Genomic DNA, 18240 nt, shown 5'->3' with positions numbered 1-18240 from the left:
TTTACATAAATAATGTTTTTATTTACATTAGAATAGCTACTGATCCAGAAGTAAGAAATGCCTTACTTGCCTCCCAGACCACTTTCTCATCTACCCCTTGGTTGAGGTTAATAATAATTTATTTATTTATTTATACCCCGCCCATATGGCTGAGTTCCCCCAGCCACTCTGGGCGGCTCCCATCAAGTGTTAAAACAATACAGCATTAAATATTAAAAACTTCCCTAAACAGGGCTGCCTTCAGATGTCTTTTAAAAATAGGATAGCTGCTTATTTCCTTGACATCTGATGGGAGGGCATTCCACAGGCCGGGCGCCACTACTGAGAAGGCCCTCTGTCTGGTTCCCTGTAAACTCACTTCTCGCAATTAGGTGAACTGCCAGAAGGCCATCAGCACTGGATCTCAGTGTCCGGGCTGAATGATGCGGGTGGAGCTCAAAATATTCTTTAATTATCTGTTTACCTTTCTCTCTTATTTCTATATTGTTTAATAGTTCTTCGTATAATCTCCATCCACGATGTGAGCTCACCTCCCCATGTAGAGTTAACATGACTGAATTATGGTTCAAGAAGGTCCTTGGTAATATCAGAGATAATTCAGCAGATAATCAGAGATAATCCCAGCAGACCGTCACTTTCCTACCTTCCTGTGCCTTATCATTGTTGTTTTCAAATGCAGTCATGCGTCTCACTAGTCTGATTCTTTTCCTCTGTTTTGGAGGATGAAATTTGATCACACTATTTCCCTCCCTTCTTGATGCAGCAAAATGGTAGATAATTGCATCTCTAGGTTTAACTCCCCAAAATACAACACAACAGTGACAAGCATGATAATAATATTCCTTCAAATGCCCGGTAGAATGAAGCAATAAGTAGACAATTTGAGAATTTTCAGTACTGCCTGTTGACAATCCATTATCTCAGAAACAGAAATATAACAGAACATGGAGGCAGGAATTTATTTGATTTTCAAATGCACAATTGCAGGGTATTTAAATTATCTGGTAACACAATAATTTTCTCACCTCCCACTTATGAAGTCCTTATGGCTTTCTTTACTAAGTAACTGGATGACTTTGTTTTATTTTCTAAGGTTTTACCACTAATAGGCAAGTAAAACACTTGCCACCAACTCCAGCACATCACTTACCTAGTTATAAGCTCTGGAGGCAGCTCCTTCTCTTCCTCCCAAACAGTCATATCTACAATATATTTTATCACTGAAGGGAACATTTTTCTTGCTTGCGCTATTAGCTCTTCATTCAACTGGCATTCCATGTTCTACGGGGGGGAAATGCTAATATGAATTAGGAAATGCTGTGCAATATTAATCTGTTGAATATAAAGAACACTCTTCCTCCAACTGTTGTTACAATAATCTGAATAATGGGAATTTAATAAAAAGCTTAATATATATATATATATATAGTAAATGCAGTACTCTGAAAGTAAGTGAGCGGTTATTTATTTATTATAAAATATTTTTATACTGCCTCTCATTTTAACAGCACTCCCATAACAGCAACAAGTACATCATGAAGTGTGAGGTCTTACAATATCTGTTTTCCAATATATTACAGGCAGGTGTGTTACCTCTTCCGTGCTTCCTGCTGCTCCGGGCTCATGATTTGTACACAGCGGTCCAGTCTTCCATGCTTCTGTATCTCCACAATCACAAAAACCTCCTCCAGTAGAAGTGTGCATCTGAAACAATTAAGGCCATCAGATACAAGGTGTATCTGTTACTATTAGTACAAAAAGCCCTACACAATTTGGAATCAGTTTACCTGAGAGGTCGCCTTCCCCCATACATTCCCACTCAAAAACTTCATTCTGTGGAACTGGCACTGTTACAGATGCCACATAACACTCGTTCCACATTTGTAAGAAATGAATCTCTGCGGCAGTTCCCACAATTTGGAATTTTTTGCCTACTGCCGTAAGGCAGGCCTCTTCATTGTACTCTTTTCAGACCTGCTAAAAACAGGCAAGTCTCCTTGGATACGTAGAATGTTTCCATGTATTTTGATCTGTCTTTAGCTTATCACCAATTTTATTTATTATTTGAATGTTTTAAATAACTGTTTTTACTAATGACTGTATTGTTTTATCCTTTTTGTAAACCTATTTGAGGTTTTGGGTGTTGGTTTTTTTTACACCATCAAACATAAATTGTATAAAACAAATAAATATTAAATAAATAAATAAAATACAAATTTACACCCAATGGCCCTTTTAGAACACTATGCTCAGCTATGTATTAGCATTATGTGTGTGAGCAATAACGAGCCTCAGGCTTGGGTGCTCTCTCTCATCTTCTGGCAAGGCCACAAAGAGATTGTAAGTGTTCACTTGTGTTTTAGAAACATGAGGAAACTCTGCTTAGTTTAAACTATGGTTTATTTGAAAGAAGCCAAAATCATAACTCAACATCCCATCTTCCCAGGTGCTCTTCTGACTATGTGTTGGACATGCCATGTTCCAAGCACCAAAACTTTGCCCCATATGACTCCTTCCATCATTCCCTCCATTTTAGCTTTCCCCACCAGTGTGAAATGAGGTGGAGGCTGCAGATTCCATATTCTTGCGTTAGAGTTTTATTCAAGTCCGTTTGACCATACCTGACTGAACAATTCTCCTGCTCCCATCAACCCACTCCCTAATCCTACAGCATTAAAATGGGGGTTGTCTATGAAAAAACTTGATGAAAAAACTACCATCTACTAAACATCATGGATGATGCAGATTTAAGGAATACATAGGATCTCCCCCCCCCCCTTTGTATTCTACACATTTTCTTTGCTACTCCTTCTATTTCCTTCCTTAATTGCAATAAAGCTTCTTGGGTTTGTCTGTATACTTTTATGACACACCGCACTTTCATGCTAACTAAACGCTTTGACGAAGAGAAAACAGGCTGAACTTGTTAAGCAGTAACTGGAAAGATAGGAGTTGAAAGTTACATCAAACTCTCAAAATTCTTTTTGTTCAGAGGTGAGGTGAATTGAGAGGCAGTGGTAGACATAGGTTGAGATGTCACCAGCTAGGCAAATCTTCAGTGCAGTTTGAGCAATCTCCACACCGATCGCTGAGATATATAAAGCTACTGCAGGTGTGTACAAGGGCTTGGGTATATCAATTTACTTGTTTCTTTCAAGAAATCCCCACGCCATCTCACAAATTGGTTTGGCAAGTCTTCAAATACAAAAATGGTTTGGTATGTGACATGGAACCTGCTGTTCGAGAAAAACAAGCCCCCCAACCCCTTCTCAATAGTGGAAAAAGTTGCAGAGTTCTTTAGATCTCAGTCTATATGTTAAGAATTCAAATGCTAAGACACCTAGTCAAAGTTTATTAGAAGTCTGGAATTTAGGAAAGAAATTAAACTAGTCCTCCCCAAGTCATAAACAAGTAACTAAAAACATATCATGCGAAAGGCTGGACTGGATGAATCCCAAGCAGGAATTAAGATTGCCGGAAGAAATATCAACAACCTCAGATATGCTGATGACACAACCTTGATGGAAGAAAGTGAGGAGGAATTAAAGACCCTTTTAATGAGGGTGAAAGAGGAGAGCGCAAAATATGGTCTGAAGCTCAACATCAAAAAAACCAAGATCATAGCCACTGGTCCCATCACCTCCTGGCAAATAGAAGGGGAAGAAATGGAGGCAGTGAGAGATTTTACTTTATTGGGTTCCATGATCACTGCAGATGGTGACAGCAGTCACAAAATTAAAAGACACCTGCTTCTTGGGAGAAAAGCAGTGACAAACCTAGACAGCATCTTAAAAAGCAGAGACATCACATTGCCAACGAAGGTCCGTATAGTTAAAGCTATGGTTTTCCCAGTAGTGATGTATGGAAGTGAGAGCTGGACAATAAAGAAGGCTGATCGCCGAAGAATTGATGCTTTTGAATTATGGTGCTGGAGGAGATGCTTGAGAGTCCCATAGACTGCAAGAAGATCAAACCTATCCATTCTTAAGGAAATCAGCCCTGAGTGCTCACTGGAAGGACAGATCGTGAAGCTGAGGCTCCAATACTTTGGCTACCTCATGAGAAGAGAAGACTCCCTGGAAAAGACCCTGATGTTGGGAAAGATTGAGAGCATAAGGAGAAGGGGATGACAGAGGACGAGATGGTTGGACAGTGTTCTCAAAGCTACCAACATGAGTCTGACCAAACTGCGGGAGGCAGTGGAAGACAGGAGTGCCTGGCGTGCTCTGGTCCATGGGGTCACAAAGAGTCAGACACAACTAAACAACAACAATAAAAACATATTCAGAGCCTGAAAGCAAATATATGAATTCGAGTCATCTTTGCATAGCTTTCTTTCACTATGTATATCTCTTATTAGAAAGCACAAGGGATTATTTGGATTATTTCTTAAATTTATTTTTTGCTGATGCTTAAACAGATTAAACCAAGCATCCCGAAACTGCGGTCCTCCAGATGTTTTGGCCCACAACTCCCATGATCCCTAGCTAACAGGACCAGTGGTCAGGGATGATGGGAATTGTAGTCCAAAATATCTGGAGGGCCGGAGTTTGGGGATGCCTGGATTAAACAATACCTTGGAGCCTGGAGGAATTTAAACCTCTTGACCCAGGGCAGGGCAGCCAAAGTTAAAACGGTTGCTGTGCCCGGGCTCCTGTTCATTTTCTAAGTGCTCCTTGTTTTAATTCCAGGTAAAACTATTAAAGGCTGGCAATCAGCTCTCAACATGTTCATCTTGCAGGCCCGTTAAGCAAAACTTGCTATGTCTCTCGTTTGCCAAGTCAAGAGCAGGAGGATGGGGCTTCCCCAACCTACAAACCTATTTTGATGTGCTGCACTTATGCCAGATGATCCCACAGTTAACCACTGATGACGCCAAATGCTGGATTGCCATCGAGAGCCAGGAGTCAACTTCCTGGCTGGCTGCCCTCCCTTGCCAACCAGGATTATGGCTGTTATGGCGAAACCTGGGAAACTAGTTGTACGCTGACTGTCTGGTGTAGATGGAGCGGGAAGTTGGTTTCCTCTCATCTCCACTGACTCCCTCGCCTTTTCTTCCTCAATATCAGGAAGTACTGTAGACAAACTAGCCTTGTGCAACAAGTTGCGAGAGCAAAAAGAGATTAGTTGAGCATCAAACATATCTCTCATTTTACGAAAGATGAGGAATTACACACTAGAGACAGATCTTTGAAGAGATTTGAATCTCAGGGAATCCAAGGGTTCTCGGAAGGGACTTGTTTCAACATTTTATGCTCTGGCTTCTAGACTTTCTATTTTCTCCCTTGGAAAACCGTTGATTAGCATGGGGAGGCTGATGTAGCCTTAGAAATCGATCCCTCACAGTAGTCCAGAATGTAGTCCTCTAAACCTTTCATTTCAGTTTCAGCTCTGGTAGGGAAAATTCATTAAATACAGAAATTGTTTTTAACCCCAGTACGATTAAGCCACGTACTAAAAGGGTGCTTCCCATTTTGTTGGTGGATTTGCCATGTGAAAGGCTCAGTGGTTTTTGAACTCAGCACCATCACCAGACCAAAGATCTATAGGTCTATCCAGGTTGTACTTACTTTCCACGTTTGTGGGAGATAATTTCAATTTACATAGCAAGATACTGATAACTCATTTGCTAACAGCTACCCTTTTAGTCGTGACTCAAGGCTGGAAAGACCCTTCTATGTACTCTATTACAAACTGGTTATAAAAAGCTTTACTTATAGCCACAACAGAGAAATTGACCCACCAACTCCAGGTTCTCAGAGGGGAAGTGGACACATTGGACTTCGCAGCTGTCTGGTGGTTTTTTGTAGCTTGTTTAACAACACAGTCACACAAATGAGAAATTCCATCTAGGTTTGATTTCATCTGGTGCTGTTTTTGATTAGATGAGTTTTTGATTCGCTGTTTACATCTTATCTTGGAATACTGTCACACTGCTTCTTTTGTACAAGTTTTTTTAAAATATTTTTCTTCATATTTTTTGTCTCTTTACCTTTTGTTAAATTCTTGAAATACTCTTAGTCTTGCTTATTATATATTTAATAAAATAATAAAAGCAAGTTTTAAAAAGAAAAGAAAATGCTCTAGCAAATTATTGTGAAGCATACATTTTATTACCTTGTAACGGTGGTTTTTGTGAATGCTGTTTTGGAAACAATCCATGCAGAGTACACAAGTTGGATCAATCGCACAGTCTCTGCAACAAAAGTAAGAAACCACTGTATAACCACCCACTCCAAAACACCACAAACCTCCCATATTCCAGCAGCGTTGGTAGCAAAGGTTTAGACACTTTATTCATTTTCAGTCAAAGTAGGAACATTACAAATTCAATATTAATATTCTGGCTTCAATATTAGGTGCAACTATATAACATGAAACTGCAGTTTGTTCAGAAGTAAAGGCAGAAGCTTTCACTCTCTTGTTCCTGAAGAAGAGGAAATGTGCTCACCAAGACTTGTCTCCACGCACCTGAACTACAGTTCAGTTCTCTATCGAAACTGAGTCACCATGTTATAATAGCGGTCAACAGTTATTATAAAAAATATTTATTATTTTAAAAGATATTTAGACCCTTCGTTCTCACAGATACCAGGTGGTATACAAACTATTTAGAAGCAGTTAAAACAACATAGCAGACTAACCAACATGAACTACATAAACTGCAACTTAAAATGCATAAAGGTTTGACCTAGTGCCTACTAATTGTGTAGTCAGTGCTAGCCATGCCTCTATAGGGAGAGTACTTCAAACTCAGAGCAGCACAGAGTGGGCTCTCTCCCTTTTTGTTATATAATGTACTTCCCCTAGCAAGAGTACACAGAGAAAAGCCTTAACTGGAGATCTTAAAACTCCAGTAGGTTGATATAAAGGGAGGCAGTCCTTCAGGTATTTGAACCTCCAGCCTTAAGGTTAAATACCAGTATCCTGAATAGGGCTTAGAAGCAAGTAGGTAATCAATGCAGTTTTTGCAAAATAAGTATGTGATTCAGACTAGTTACACTAGTCAAAAGTCTGGCAGCCACATTCTGCGCTAACTGAAGTTTCCAGGTTGTCTTCAAGGGCAACCCCACCTACAAATGCATTACAACAGCAACAAACTGCTGCAGCTCTACACTTCACACAGAAGCAATATTGGGAGCTGGGGGACTAGAGGTAAGTAGCAGGGGTTTTCTCAACTCCCCATGTCCCAGGGCCAGCTGTTGTGCCCATGTCTTTTAAATGGTCTTTTACCATTGTTTTCCCTTTTATTTTAAGTTGCAAGACTCCCCTCTTCCCCTATCCCTGTTATCGCTTGCCCTTATATGACTATTACCTTATACCGGTACTAGTATCCTCAGAAAGTGCAAACATATTAGAAATAGGTGATGCACCAAATCTATTTTGCAATCTACATGTTGCTGTGTCACAGTAGGAAATATTGAAGAGCAAGAGTGTAACTACTCACCTGCATGAATATGTTGTCTCTCCACCTTTGAACACCTTTCCACAGAGCTGAGGAGTGCCACTCTGCCGTAGCTTCTCTAGACAGATATCTGGATCTTCACCAAACAGATACCACTCCAGAGGGTAAAGAATGGTCATCTGAGCTATTTCTTCCTCTTTCTCTGGCAAGGGGTCCATTTCATCAAAATAAATGTCGGGAACAACTTTTGCCAGATGCTGAAGAAAGGCAGTATGAAAGTCAAGCTTCTCGTCCCACCACTGCAAAAAACACAAAAGTATACTTAGACATGGCGGGGTGGGGGTGGGGGGCTAGATTATCGGAGCACATGAACAGGCATTCTTTTATGTATCATGATCTCAAGCTACGCTGTACAGGACTTTAAAGAGGGAAAATAACTGCTTTGAATTGTACTTGGAAAGAGGTCGGTAATCAATGAAGATGCTTAAGAATAGGCAATATAGGTTTCCATCTTTCCGTCCTGGACAAAAGCTCTGAAGCTGTGTTTTCCACTAGCCATTTCCAAAACCTTTCAGGAGCTACAGGCATGAGTTAGCTGTCCTCAGCTCTTCTTTTTCTTCCCCTACCGTCAGATCTTTATGGCTATGAAGCACCAGGAGAAGCTACTAGAGCAGAGCTGGGATGACTCACATGATATAATACTCTAGAAGCATTTCTCCCATTACAATCATCTTCATCAGCATAACCACACTTGCCTAATAGCGGGCTATAACTGTTCATAACAGGATTACAACTGGCATGCAATATAACAAGTGGGAAAATGCTCCACTTGTAAATCATAGAATTGCAGAGTTGGAAGAGACCATGCGGGTCATCTAGTCCAACCCCCTGCAATGCAGGGATCTTTTCCCCAATGTGGGGCTCTAACCCACGACCCTGAGATTAAGAATCTCATGCTCTACCATTGCAGCAATGTTAGCTTAAGCCAGGTGGAGCATCACTCTAGCTACAAAAAGTCATAAAATTAGGTACCAGCATGTATACATGATTTACAAACATACTCCCATATGCCATTCAACCAACATTTTCCCCAAAGGCACCACGGAATAGTTTCTGATCATGATGATGACCATAATGATGATGATGCAATTCTCACCCACTCTTCACCATAAGGTGCCAGAGCTGGCTACAACACAGTCACAAGAACACGGCTGATCCCAATATATCAGTTGTTAAAAGAGCAGAATAACAGATAATGTAATGGTTTATATATATACATCACCATAGCAAGGATTGTATAGAATGCCAGACTGGGTCAGGGGAGACAAGGGTTCAATTCCCCACTCAGCCACTCTGAATACCAAGTGCTGAAGGCAAACAATAAGGAAATAATATTTTGTTCATGCTTGGTTGTTTAAGTATATCTGAGGCATCTGAGAGTAGGCTAGAGCAGCGTTTCTCAACCGCTGTTCCGCGGCACACTAGTGTGCCGCGAGACGCTGGCTGGTGTGCCGCGACGTGCGGCGACGAGAAGGGTGATTTGCATTGTCACGTGCCTGGCGGCCGCCAATAATCTCCGCTAACCCGCCGGAAAGGAAGCCGGCCGCGTCACGACGCGGGCGCTCGCCTCGCGTCATGACCCGGCCGGCTTCCTTTCCGGCGGGTCAGTGCTATTCATTGGCGGCCGCCAGGCACGTGACAATGCAAATCGCCCTTCTCGTCGCCACACGTCGCGGCAAAATTTAGACAAACTAAACTAAAATTTAGACAAACTTAAAGAAGCTGGCTGGATGAGCTCAACCTGAAACTTGCTTAGCAAAGGATTGTGCTGGCAGAGAAATCAGCAGCTTGTGAAGCCTTATTACAGGAGATTGCAACCAACACAGCAATTGGCAAGTGTTTCTTACAGTCATAATTATATAGTCAATATAGGGCGGCACAGAGTTAAATTTTTTAACTTTTTTAATGGTGGTGTGCCTCGTGATTTTTTTTCATGGAACAAGTGTGCCTTGGCCCAAAAAAGGTTGAGAAACACTGGGCTAGAGTAAATAAACCCCTGATGTGATCCAGGAGAACACTTACGTTCTCATGACCTGCTACCAAGGGAGAGGTGCTGTATGTTTCCTGTTCCAAAGAACTTTCATCAAGCCCGGAGATCACATGTGGAAATCCACAGTGTTTGTATTTGTTTTTATATATTTTATACAACTTTTCTTTCATAAAGAGGTTAACAGAATTGGAAAGCTGTAACATCTGAAGTACAGTACTATGTTACAGCATTAAAACAATAATAATTACATCATTTAAAACAGCCAACAAATTCCAATTTTAAGTACTGCTTGCTGATAATTTTTATGCTGTACACATGGTGGTTCTATTCCCCTTTTACCCACCTTGTAAGGTTGGGCTGAGAGGGAGACCGACCAACCCAAAGTTACCCAGTTGGCTTTGTGGCTGAGCAAAGATTTAAACCAGGCTCTTCCTAGTCCAAGTCCAATGCTGTAACCACTGCACCATTCAACCTTACTTACATCTTATAATGATTCCAGGCTAACATACTGGAGTGAACACTTGGGAGCAAGGCCTCCACATCAGATTTCAAACGAAAGGCTCATCATTGGACAAACACATTCTGTTCAATAGTCTGCCCTTGGTTTTTTAGGTTTTAAAATAGTCTTGAAAATTAGTCAACAAAGGTTGCTAGGCCACCTGCAGGCATATTAGTCATGTGTGGTACATCAAAGGCCAACATGAAAAGGCAGCACCTTTTCCTAATAGCTAAATAATAGCCTATAATCAATCCTAGTTCATAAAGCCATCTCTGATTAACACCCTGCCATCTTCACGGAATTATCTGGCACACTGCACAGTACAACCAGTACTTGAAAAAGGGAAGAGGACTCAATTCTAAAATCAGCAGGAAAATAAATTACACAAGTTTCACCTTGTAATATTTTTCATTTTAAAAGCTCATTGAAAAGCTCACTAGCAAAGACAGGGCAAAGTCCTCTCCTCTTCATTTAGATACATGTTCTCTGCTTCTTACAAAAGCTTCTGATATTGAATTATGTGGAAATGCAAAGTAGAAATATTGAAAATGTCTAATTTCACGTAGTTTCTCTGAACCCCTTCAATTTTACTCAAGATTTGCATCAGTAAAGACAATAACTATCTTGCTTATTAACTTCTGTCTTTTAAAAATAACTATACTCTCAAATGTGCCTTCAGCAGAATCAATATTAACCTGCTAAATCCCATGAGGACATGCAAAACAAAGTCAATGAATGGGCTAACACGTTATTTAAATATTGTGCAAGTCTACATGACCCTTCTTAATCTGTTATGCCATATTGTAAGCTATCTGCCCTTCTCATTGTACTACACATTCTGCTACATATTTGCAGATGCATTGAAAATCCTCCTTACCAAATAGGATGCTACAGATAATAAAGTTTGAACTGATCTCTTATCACTGTCCCCATACTAGCCTTTCTTTGAAAAACTAAAGCAATTTAAGGCATTAGTACTTCTTATTTCAATATCCTATCAATACAGGCAACATTTTATTGAGATATTTCATTTTAATTTCATGTTTAACTTGTGATTATATCCAACACTAGATTCCTAGTATTGTGCACATCAAAAATAAAGCTGCTATAAATTGCACAATCTGCTGTCATCTTCAGACCCATGTTGCAAGATTATTAGTAAGGTTGCAATCCTAAACCTACTCACCTGGGAGTAAATCCCATTTAATTAAGTAGACATGGTTAGGATGCTCTGTACGGGACATTAGTGGTTCCAACATCTCTCTTGCCACTGCGTATTACAAAATTGTTCTTCATATGGGATTGATTAATTAGTTAATTAAAGTTAGAGGAGGTTGGCCATCTTTTAGGACAAAGGTCCTCTCACATGAAAACTATACTTAATTGGCATTGGACCCCACCCAAAGTTATTCAAATCACCCATAGACAATTGCCAAAATGTTGAAGGGTGTGTGATGCTTTGGGATCCCAGATCCTGATGTGGTAGGACTGCGCCCCAGTACAATAATTTTGGCAAAATGTCTTTTCTGAAATTTCTATTATAATTTATCATAAACTGGTATCGGAGGGCGATATCAATTCTGAGATTGCGTCTTGGGCTTTGGTTTCCTTTCCGATAGCTGCTGTCAGAATGGAAAAGCTTTCAGTTGGAAAACATGGAGAAGTCTCACTTTACATCCTGGTTTACTCATGTGTAGAAAATAGCACTTTCTGAATGCTTGCCTCATCATGGCAGAGTGATAAATGGACAATGTAAGAAGGATAAGTTCTTCAGTACGTGATCCATTGTTTACAGATCACATTAACAAAGCAGCACTGCTCCTACAACCGCCTGCGGCACGTGTATTGTTATGGAGAGGCTTAATCTAATCTTAAAATATCCTCGCAATAGGATGGGGAATCCCCAACATGGAAACATATTACAACGCCAACCAAATACGTCATATAATCCCATATATATATCATTGATTTTTATCCACCCTGCATTCCTGGTTTACTCATGTGTAGAAAATAGCACTTTCTGAATGCTTGCCTCATCATGGCAGAGTGATAAATGGACAATGTAAGAAGGATAAGTTCTTCAGTACGTGATCCATTGTTTACAGATCACATTAACAAAGCAGCACTGCTCCTACAACCGCCTGCGGCACGTGTATTGTTATGGAGAGGCTTAATCTAATCTTAAAATATCCTCGCAATAGGATGGGGAATCCCCAACATGGAAACATATTACAACGCCAACCAAATACGTCATATAATCCCATATATATTAGAAGACGAGACAAAACAATGGGTACACCTAGAGAGGGACTCAATTGACAATATCTGCACCACAGCATACCCATTCCTCCCGAACAAACTAAGGAAGATTCCCACAACACTCAACAGACACACACAAACCATGTTCAAAGCATGGAAAGCAGAAATAAGCAAACTTTCCCCAACCCCATCCCCACTAATCCCCCTGGCACACCACCCATTATTCCATCATGCAACACAAAACATCCAGATAAAAACCTGGCAAACCAAAGGTTTACACCACCTAATAGACTTCTATAAAAACAACAAACCTTGGTCAACACAAGAAATACAGGACAAACTAGAAGACATCCCAATGTCCTGGTTAGCACAAGCCTTTCTAAATAACCCAACAGTAAAATCAGCAACAACTAGACCCCTGATGGCTTTCAAAAACCTCCTCCTAATGACACAAGGACCCGGCAAAGGAATGGTATCTGCAATATACAAAATACTACTACAAAATCTCACCAACTCCCTAGACCAGGGGTCCCCAAACTACGGCCCGCGACGACCCCCGCCGCCCGCTGCCGCCGCCTGCTCTCACGGCGCGCGGCGCAGCGGCGATCTGAAAAATCGGCAAAAAATCGCCGAAAATCCTTTGTGCGCATGCGTACGGGCCTCTCCCGACCCGGAAGAGGTCATTTCTGGTGCACTTCCGGGTCGGGGGAGGCCCATACGCATGCGCACAAGCGATTTTCGCCGATTTTTTTCCGCCCGTGTGCGTGTGCGCATGCGCACGGGCGCGCACTCCCCCGCCCTCCGGCCCGCTGCGCGCGCACTCCCCTGCAGTCCGGCCCACCGCGCGGTCGGCGCGGCGGGCACCGGCCCGCCGCTCGGTAAGTCTGGGGACCCCTGCCCTAGACGCAATAAAAATACAATGGAAGGATGACATAGGATATGAAATCAACCCTACCCAATGGAACAGAATGTGGTCTAAAACCCCCCCTTTAAATCTATATCAATGGGGGGGGGAACTCACCCTAAAACTCACCTACAGGTGGTACCTAACACCAAGAAAGCTAGCACTAATACTCCCAGGAACCTCACCAAAATGCTGGAGAGGATGCACTTCCGTGGGTACATACCTTCACATGTGGTGGGAATGCCCCAAAATCCAATTATTCTGGGCAACAACCATACGAGAAATATGTAAAATAACCGGACAAGTAATAGAAATTACTCCAGAATTGGCCCTATTAAACATCTTTCAAGATAATAATGCCCACACAAAGACCTCATAACCCACCTACTTTCAGCAACCAGGAATGTCATAACCAGGCATTGGAGAGACTTGTCAGGAGTAGGCATGGACCAATGGTACCAAGTAGTATGGGAAACAGCCTTACTAGAAAAACTAACTAACAAGCTGAAACTGGCACGGGGACAAATAGAAGAGGATGCCTTAACCCTGGTATGGTTCCCCTTTATCACACACGCAGCCCAACAAGATAATGACAAAAATTTGCCGCCAGCATACAAATCAGTATGGTTAACCTGACTCAAAAATACTCACCCACCCCACTCACACATGAAAACAAAGACCATCATAGCCAATCACAAATGAACAACTACACTCTTGGCCAACCCAAATCTCTCTCACCATCAAAAGAACACAAGCGAATAAAGGAGTACCAACACAAGCAAAGCTGACATCAAGCCCTACATATATTAAGCAAAACAGAAACATTGTCACCTACTCTCACCCCCATCCACCCTCCCACCCCCTATCTACCTCTTTTTCCCTTTTTCTTCTTAGTGTCTTAACAAATGAAACTGATTTGCAAAAATGATACATGTTAAAATATGAGTGACACTGCACACACCTTTGTAATTCAATAAATCTTTAATAAAAAATATTAATAAAAAAAATCCTCACAATGTACCTTAATTTTAACAACTGTAACTGACATATTGGCAAACTGTTCCAAGTTTTGTTTTGTTTCTGTTTACTGTTCCACTATGGAAAACCAATAAATCTGGACTGTAAACTGCTTTACGCCATCTCTAAAGGGAACAATAATTATACATTATTGGGTTTTAATTATTATTGTATATTCTGTTTTTGATACTTTGTTGTAAGTCCCCTAGGGAATGTTTATTTATAGGCAGCTGTTGTGAATTATAATTATTTCGAATTATTTAAATAATAAGTAAGTCCCAAGTTGTGAATTTTGTCCTTCAGGGATGGTTCAGAGCTGGTTGCATACCCCATCTGGATAAATCCATTTCCTTATCCAGAGCAGCCCACATCTTGTCTGAATTAAGCTTCAGCTCGTTCTTCTCATGCACCCTAAAACTTTCTTCAAATACCAGTTCAATAAGTCCACAGCCTCATCAGGATAGAGCAGGCATCCCCAAACTTTGGCCCTCCAGATGTTTTGGCCTACAACTCCCATGATCCCTAGCTAGCAGGACCAGTGGTCGGGGAAGATGGGAATTGTAGTCCAAAACATCTGGAGGGCTGAAGTTTGGGGATGCCTGGGATAGAGGGAAGCATGGATTAGACATGCATGCCTTCTGTGTACTGATGACACTGCAACCCAACCAGTATTCTCTTAGCAATCTCATGCCTTGAGCATGGTTTGAACTATGGAAATGTGGCATACAAATAAAATTTTGTATGTATGTAAATAACACAGGGTACAAGAGAAAACTTTGAGGCATCTTCTGAGCCATAGGTATAGAAGTCTCCAGCATCACCTGGCAGGATGAGTCTTCCAGAAGGAGTAGAGCTACTCTAACTCAGAGCTTCCCAAGCTCAACCCAACAAGGTGGTCAAAAAGGATACCACAGTCAGTGGTACTGAAGGCCACTGAGAAGTCCAAGAGAACCAATAAGCTTGCACTTCCCATATCCATTCTCCAGCATAAGACATCTGCCAAGGCAGCCAAAGCTGTTTCCATTCTAAACACATGCCTCAACCCAGACTGGAATGGATTCAAATAATTAATATCACCCCAGACCACTTTGAGTGCCTTTCTATTGATGTTTTCCTTTCCCATTATCTGATACATATGATAGTCCATTGATAAACAGGTACAGTGCCCTTCAAAAATACATGGATCAGTGTTCAATCATCCCCGCTCACATGCACTTTAAAGAAATAAACAGAATATATGTGAGTGTGCCCTTCTTATTTGACATGGTAAGTTGGACAACACATGTCCCTCGCTGCCTGCAACCCATTGGGTTATGATACTGCCACCTTTCCTGTTGATAAAAAAATGAAAACATTCTCACATGGTATTTACTAAGTTTAGTTGCTCTGGAAGTTCAGACAGCTCAAAAAAGAGAAAGAAATGGCTGGAACTGGAATGCAGTTTGTTTTGTTTAAATAGAAACTGAAACCAATTTTGAATATGAAAATTCAATGCTAAACAAGTAGTATATGCACTAACTCAAATAATAATGATCCATTTTAGGTACCTTCTGCTCATTTCTCTATTCCTTATCACTTCAGGCTTCCAGTCCTCCCATTTTACACTTTCCAGTTTCCTCATGCTATCATTTCACTTCTCTTTCTGCACATTTAGGTCTGCCTATCATTTTGCACATTTGGTTATTACCAGTCCACTTTCTTTTTCCATTTCTGGCATTTACACATTAACTCTTTTCAATGAAGAAATCATTTAATGAAAAGTGCTGTCAAATTTGTTTCTCACTGTTTCCAAGAATTTCTTGCCTAGGAACACGACATATAAATTCTGACTATGCTGTTCCTTTTACTCAGAACAGCATATGCACTTCCTGGAAACCCACTACAGTACTTCCTTGAACTGTTATTTCTGTTAAGCTGCAAGTCCTTGGATTGTCTATGTATTTTGCCTGTTTACGTGTCAATAGCATCAGTATCAACATTAAACTGATGCACTTTTAGAATGACAGTAGACAGAATAAAACCAAAACTAACTAAAAAAAGAGAATAGTCTGAGCACTGCATTTGTTTATTACACATTGAAAGTGTTTATGAGATTAAATTAATATGTTTGGAAAAGGTTAGGTGCTTTACTAAAACGTTAAACAGAGAACTGCTGGTGGAAGAGGGGAATAGCATTGCTGGTCACCGCACAGGAGCCATTTGTAAATAAACACACACTATCATAAACATAGTTAAAAGAACCATGTCATATCAGACCCAGTGAGTTTGATGTGGCTTAATCTTTTCTTGGTGTTATTGTGGCCTAAAAAGAAAAAAACAAAACAATCCACTAAGCCCAACCAGAATTAGGAGGAAGAAGGTAAGATCTTTGGACTCAGCCCTCTTTCTTTCCTCTCTCCAACTTTACAATAACAAAATCTTCTGCTTGATCGCAACCACTGCCCTAGATTAAAATCCTCGTTTTAACTGGTAGTGCCCTGCCCGTTCGCGGAGCAAGAGAAGATCTTCTCAAGACCGGGAGAGAGGAGGGAACGCTTACATTTAAAAGAACAGCTGCTGCTCATAGCAAGTCGCCTGTTTTAGACACCATAAGGATCGCAAAGAAAAGGTCCTAATTCTTGCCGGTCATTTAAACGAGACCTCGGGAGCATGCATGCTGTGTGGCACACCGTGCAGGTGTCCACTTCCAACACCTGACAGAGCGGCAGAGATTAACCGTCTGCAGGGCAGCGGGCAATCGGGGATTATCAGGAGCCAGACCCCGAGAGCCCCTTCCAGACATGCAAGGAAGCAGCCGGCAGCCTCATGGATGCGGGCGACTTGGGGCGTTGTTACCCGCCGCGAGGAACAGACTCCCCCCTCCCTTACGGCACAAGCTGACGGGGAAGCTCCCAGCGCCCAACCCGGAGGGCTGCCAAGCACCGCGAACGAAGCCCACGCGGCGGCGGGGGCGGCATCTCACCCGGGCCAACTCCGAGGGTTTCGCAGGGGGGGCAGCTCCTCCCGCTCCAGCCATCCCTCCGGCTCCGTCGCCTGCGTCCGCCATCTTAGGAGACCTGCCAATCTCCAAGCGCCGAGTCCCGCCGCGGCCCCACCGGAAACCAGCTGCGGGGGGGAGGGGGGAGGAGCGGCGGAGGGTGGGGTTCGCCCCAAAAAACTTGACCCGACGCCCAGCGCTGGAAACCGAAGCGAATTCGGTCCTGGGCGACACTGAGCATGCTCGGGAGATCGCTCACGCATGCTCAGGAGAACGCTCCTCCGCTGCCGGGAAAGGAGGGCGCCGGTGCCACCACGGCTTGTCAAGCGGGCGGGTGATGCAGACCGCGAGGAAGTGGCGCTTTTTACCTCTGTGTTTCATTAGGGAGTCATCTCGGGAAGCTTTTCTACGACCTGCCTCAGCTTCCGTCCGACACACACATATTTGGAGGCAACTTGAACAAAATATGGGGATGGGGGACGGGACATAAAGCCCCTTCTCCATAATCAATCTGAAGACGCGGCGCACTCGCACCATTCATTTTTTTGTGGGGGGTGTAGGGGGCACTGCCGGATTTACGTGTAAGCTAAACAAGCTATAGATTAGGGCCCCACTCTCATGGGGCCCCCAAAAAAAATAAAGAAAAAAAACCTATTACAGCAATTGTATTTCAGTTCAACAATTACTTTAATAAAATACATATTTTGTTGCATGCTAATGGCTTTAGATACCTATTGGTTCCATAAATTACCATATAGCATATCTTCAACCCAAAAAACAGCGACAATTTGTTGTTGACAAAGAACAGCAGGACATATAAAGAACTTCAGTAGTTTAGGGCCTCATCAAACCTAAATTCGGCCCTGGTAGGGGGCCAATGTCCCTAGAGTTGCCTGTTTGAAGGGAAAAGGTCAACTGAACTTAGAATCATAGAATTCACAGCATTGGAATGACCTCAAAGACCATCTACTCCAACCCAGGAGTGAAACTAGCCTTTTTTTCACCTGGGGCAAAGACCCAGTTTGGCACCCCCCCTCCCCCATGTCTTGCTTTTAAAAGACATATGAAGGCAGCCCTGTTTAGGGAAGTTTTTAATGTTTAATGCAGGATTTTTTAAAAAATATTCAGT

At 42.0% G+C, this 18240-nt stretch overlaps 1 protein-coding gene across 2 annotated transcripts in view; it reads right to left on the bottom strand.

Annotated features, from left to right (window-relative positions):
* UBR1 (ubiquitin protein ligase E3 component n-recognin 1) overlaps positions 1-17488 on the bottom strand; it is a 63089-nt gene extending 45601 nt beyond the window's left edge. The window contains exons 1-5 of one of the 2 annotated variants that reach the window (XM_035112504.3): positions 17097-17488; positions 7448-7704; positions 6118-6196; positions 1594-1704; positions 1151-1281 (exon numbers count right to left, since the gene is read on the bottom strand). In XM_035112504.3, coding sequence (XP_034968395.3) covers positions 1151-1281; positions 1594-1704; positions 6118-6196; positions 7448-7704; positions 17097-17180 — 662 coding nt within the window. In that variant the 5' untranslated portion in view covers positions 17181-17488. The remainder of the gene's footprint in view (positions 1-1150; positions 1282-1593; positions 1705-6117; positions 6197-7447; positions 7705-17096) is intronic. The other variant, XM_035112513.3, reaches the window with a different exon arrangement.
* Positions 17489-18240: the final 752 nt, after the last annotated feature.

Source organism: Zootoca vivipara, chromosome 1 (assembly GCF_965207765.1).
Source record: "Zootoca vivipara chromosome 1, rZooViv2.hap1.1, whole genome shotgun sequence".
Lineage (NCBI taxonomy): Eukaryota > Metazoa > Chordata > Lepidosauria > Squamata > Lacertidae > Zootoca > Zootoca vivipara.
This window is presented reverse-complemented; position numbering and strand designations above follow the sequence as displayed.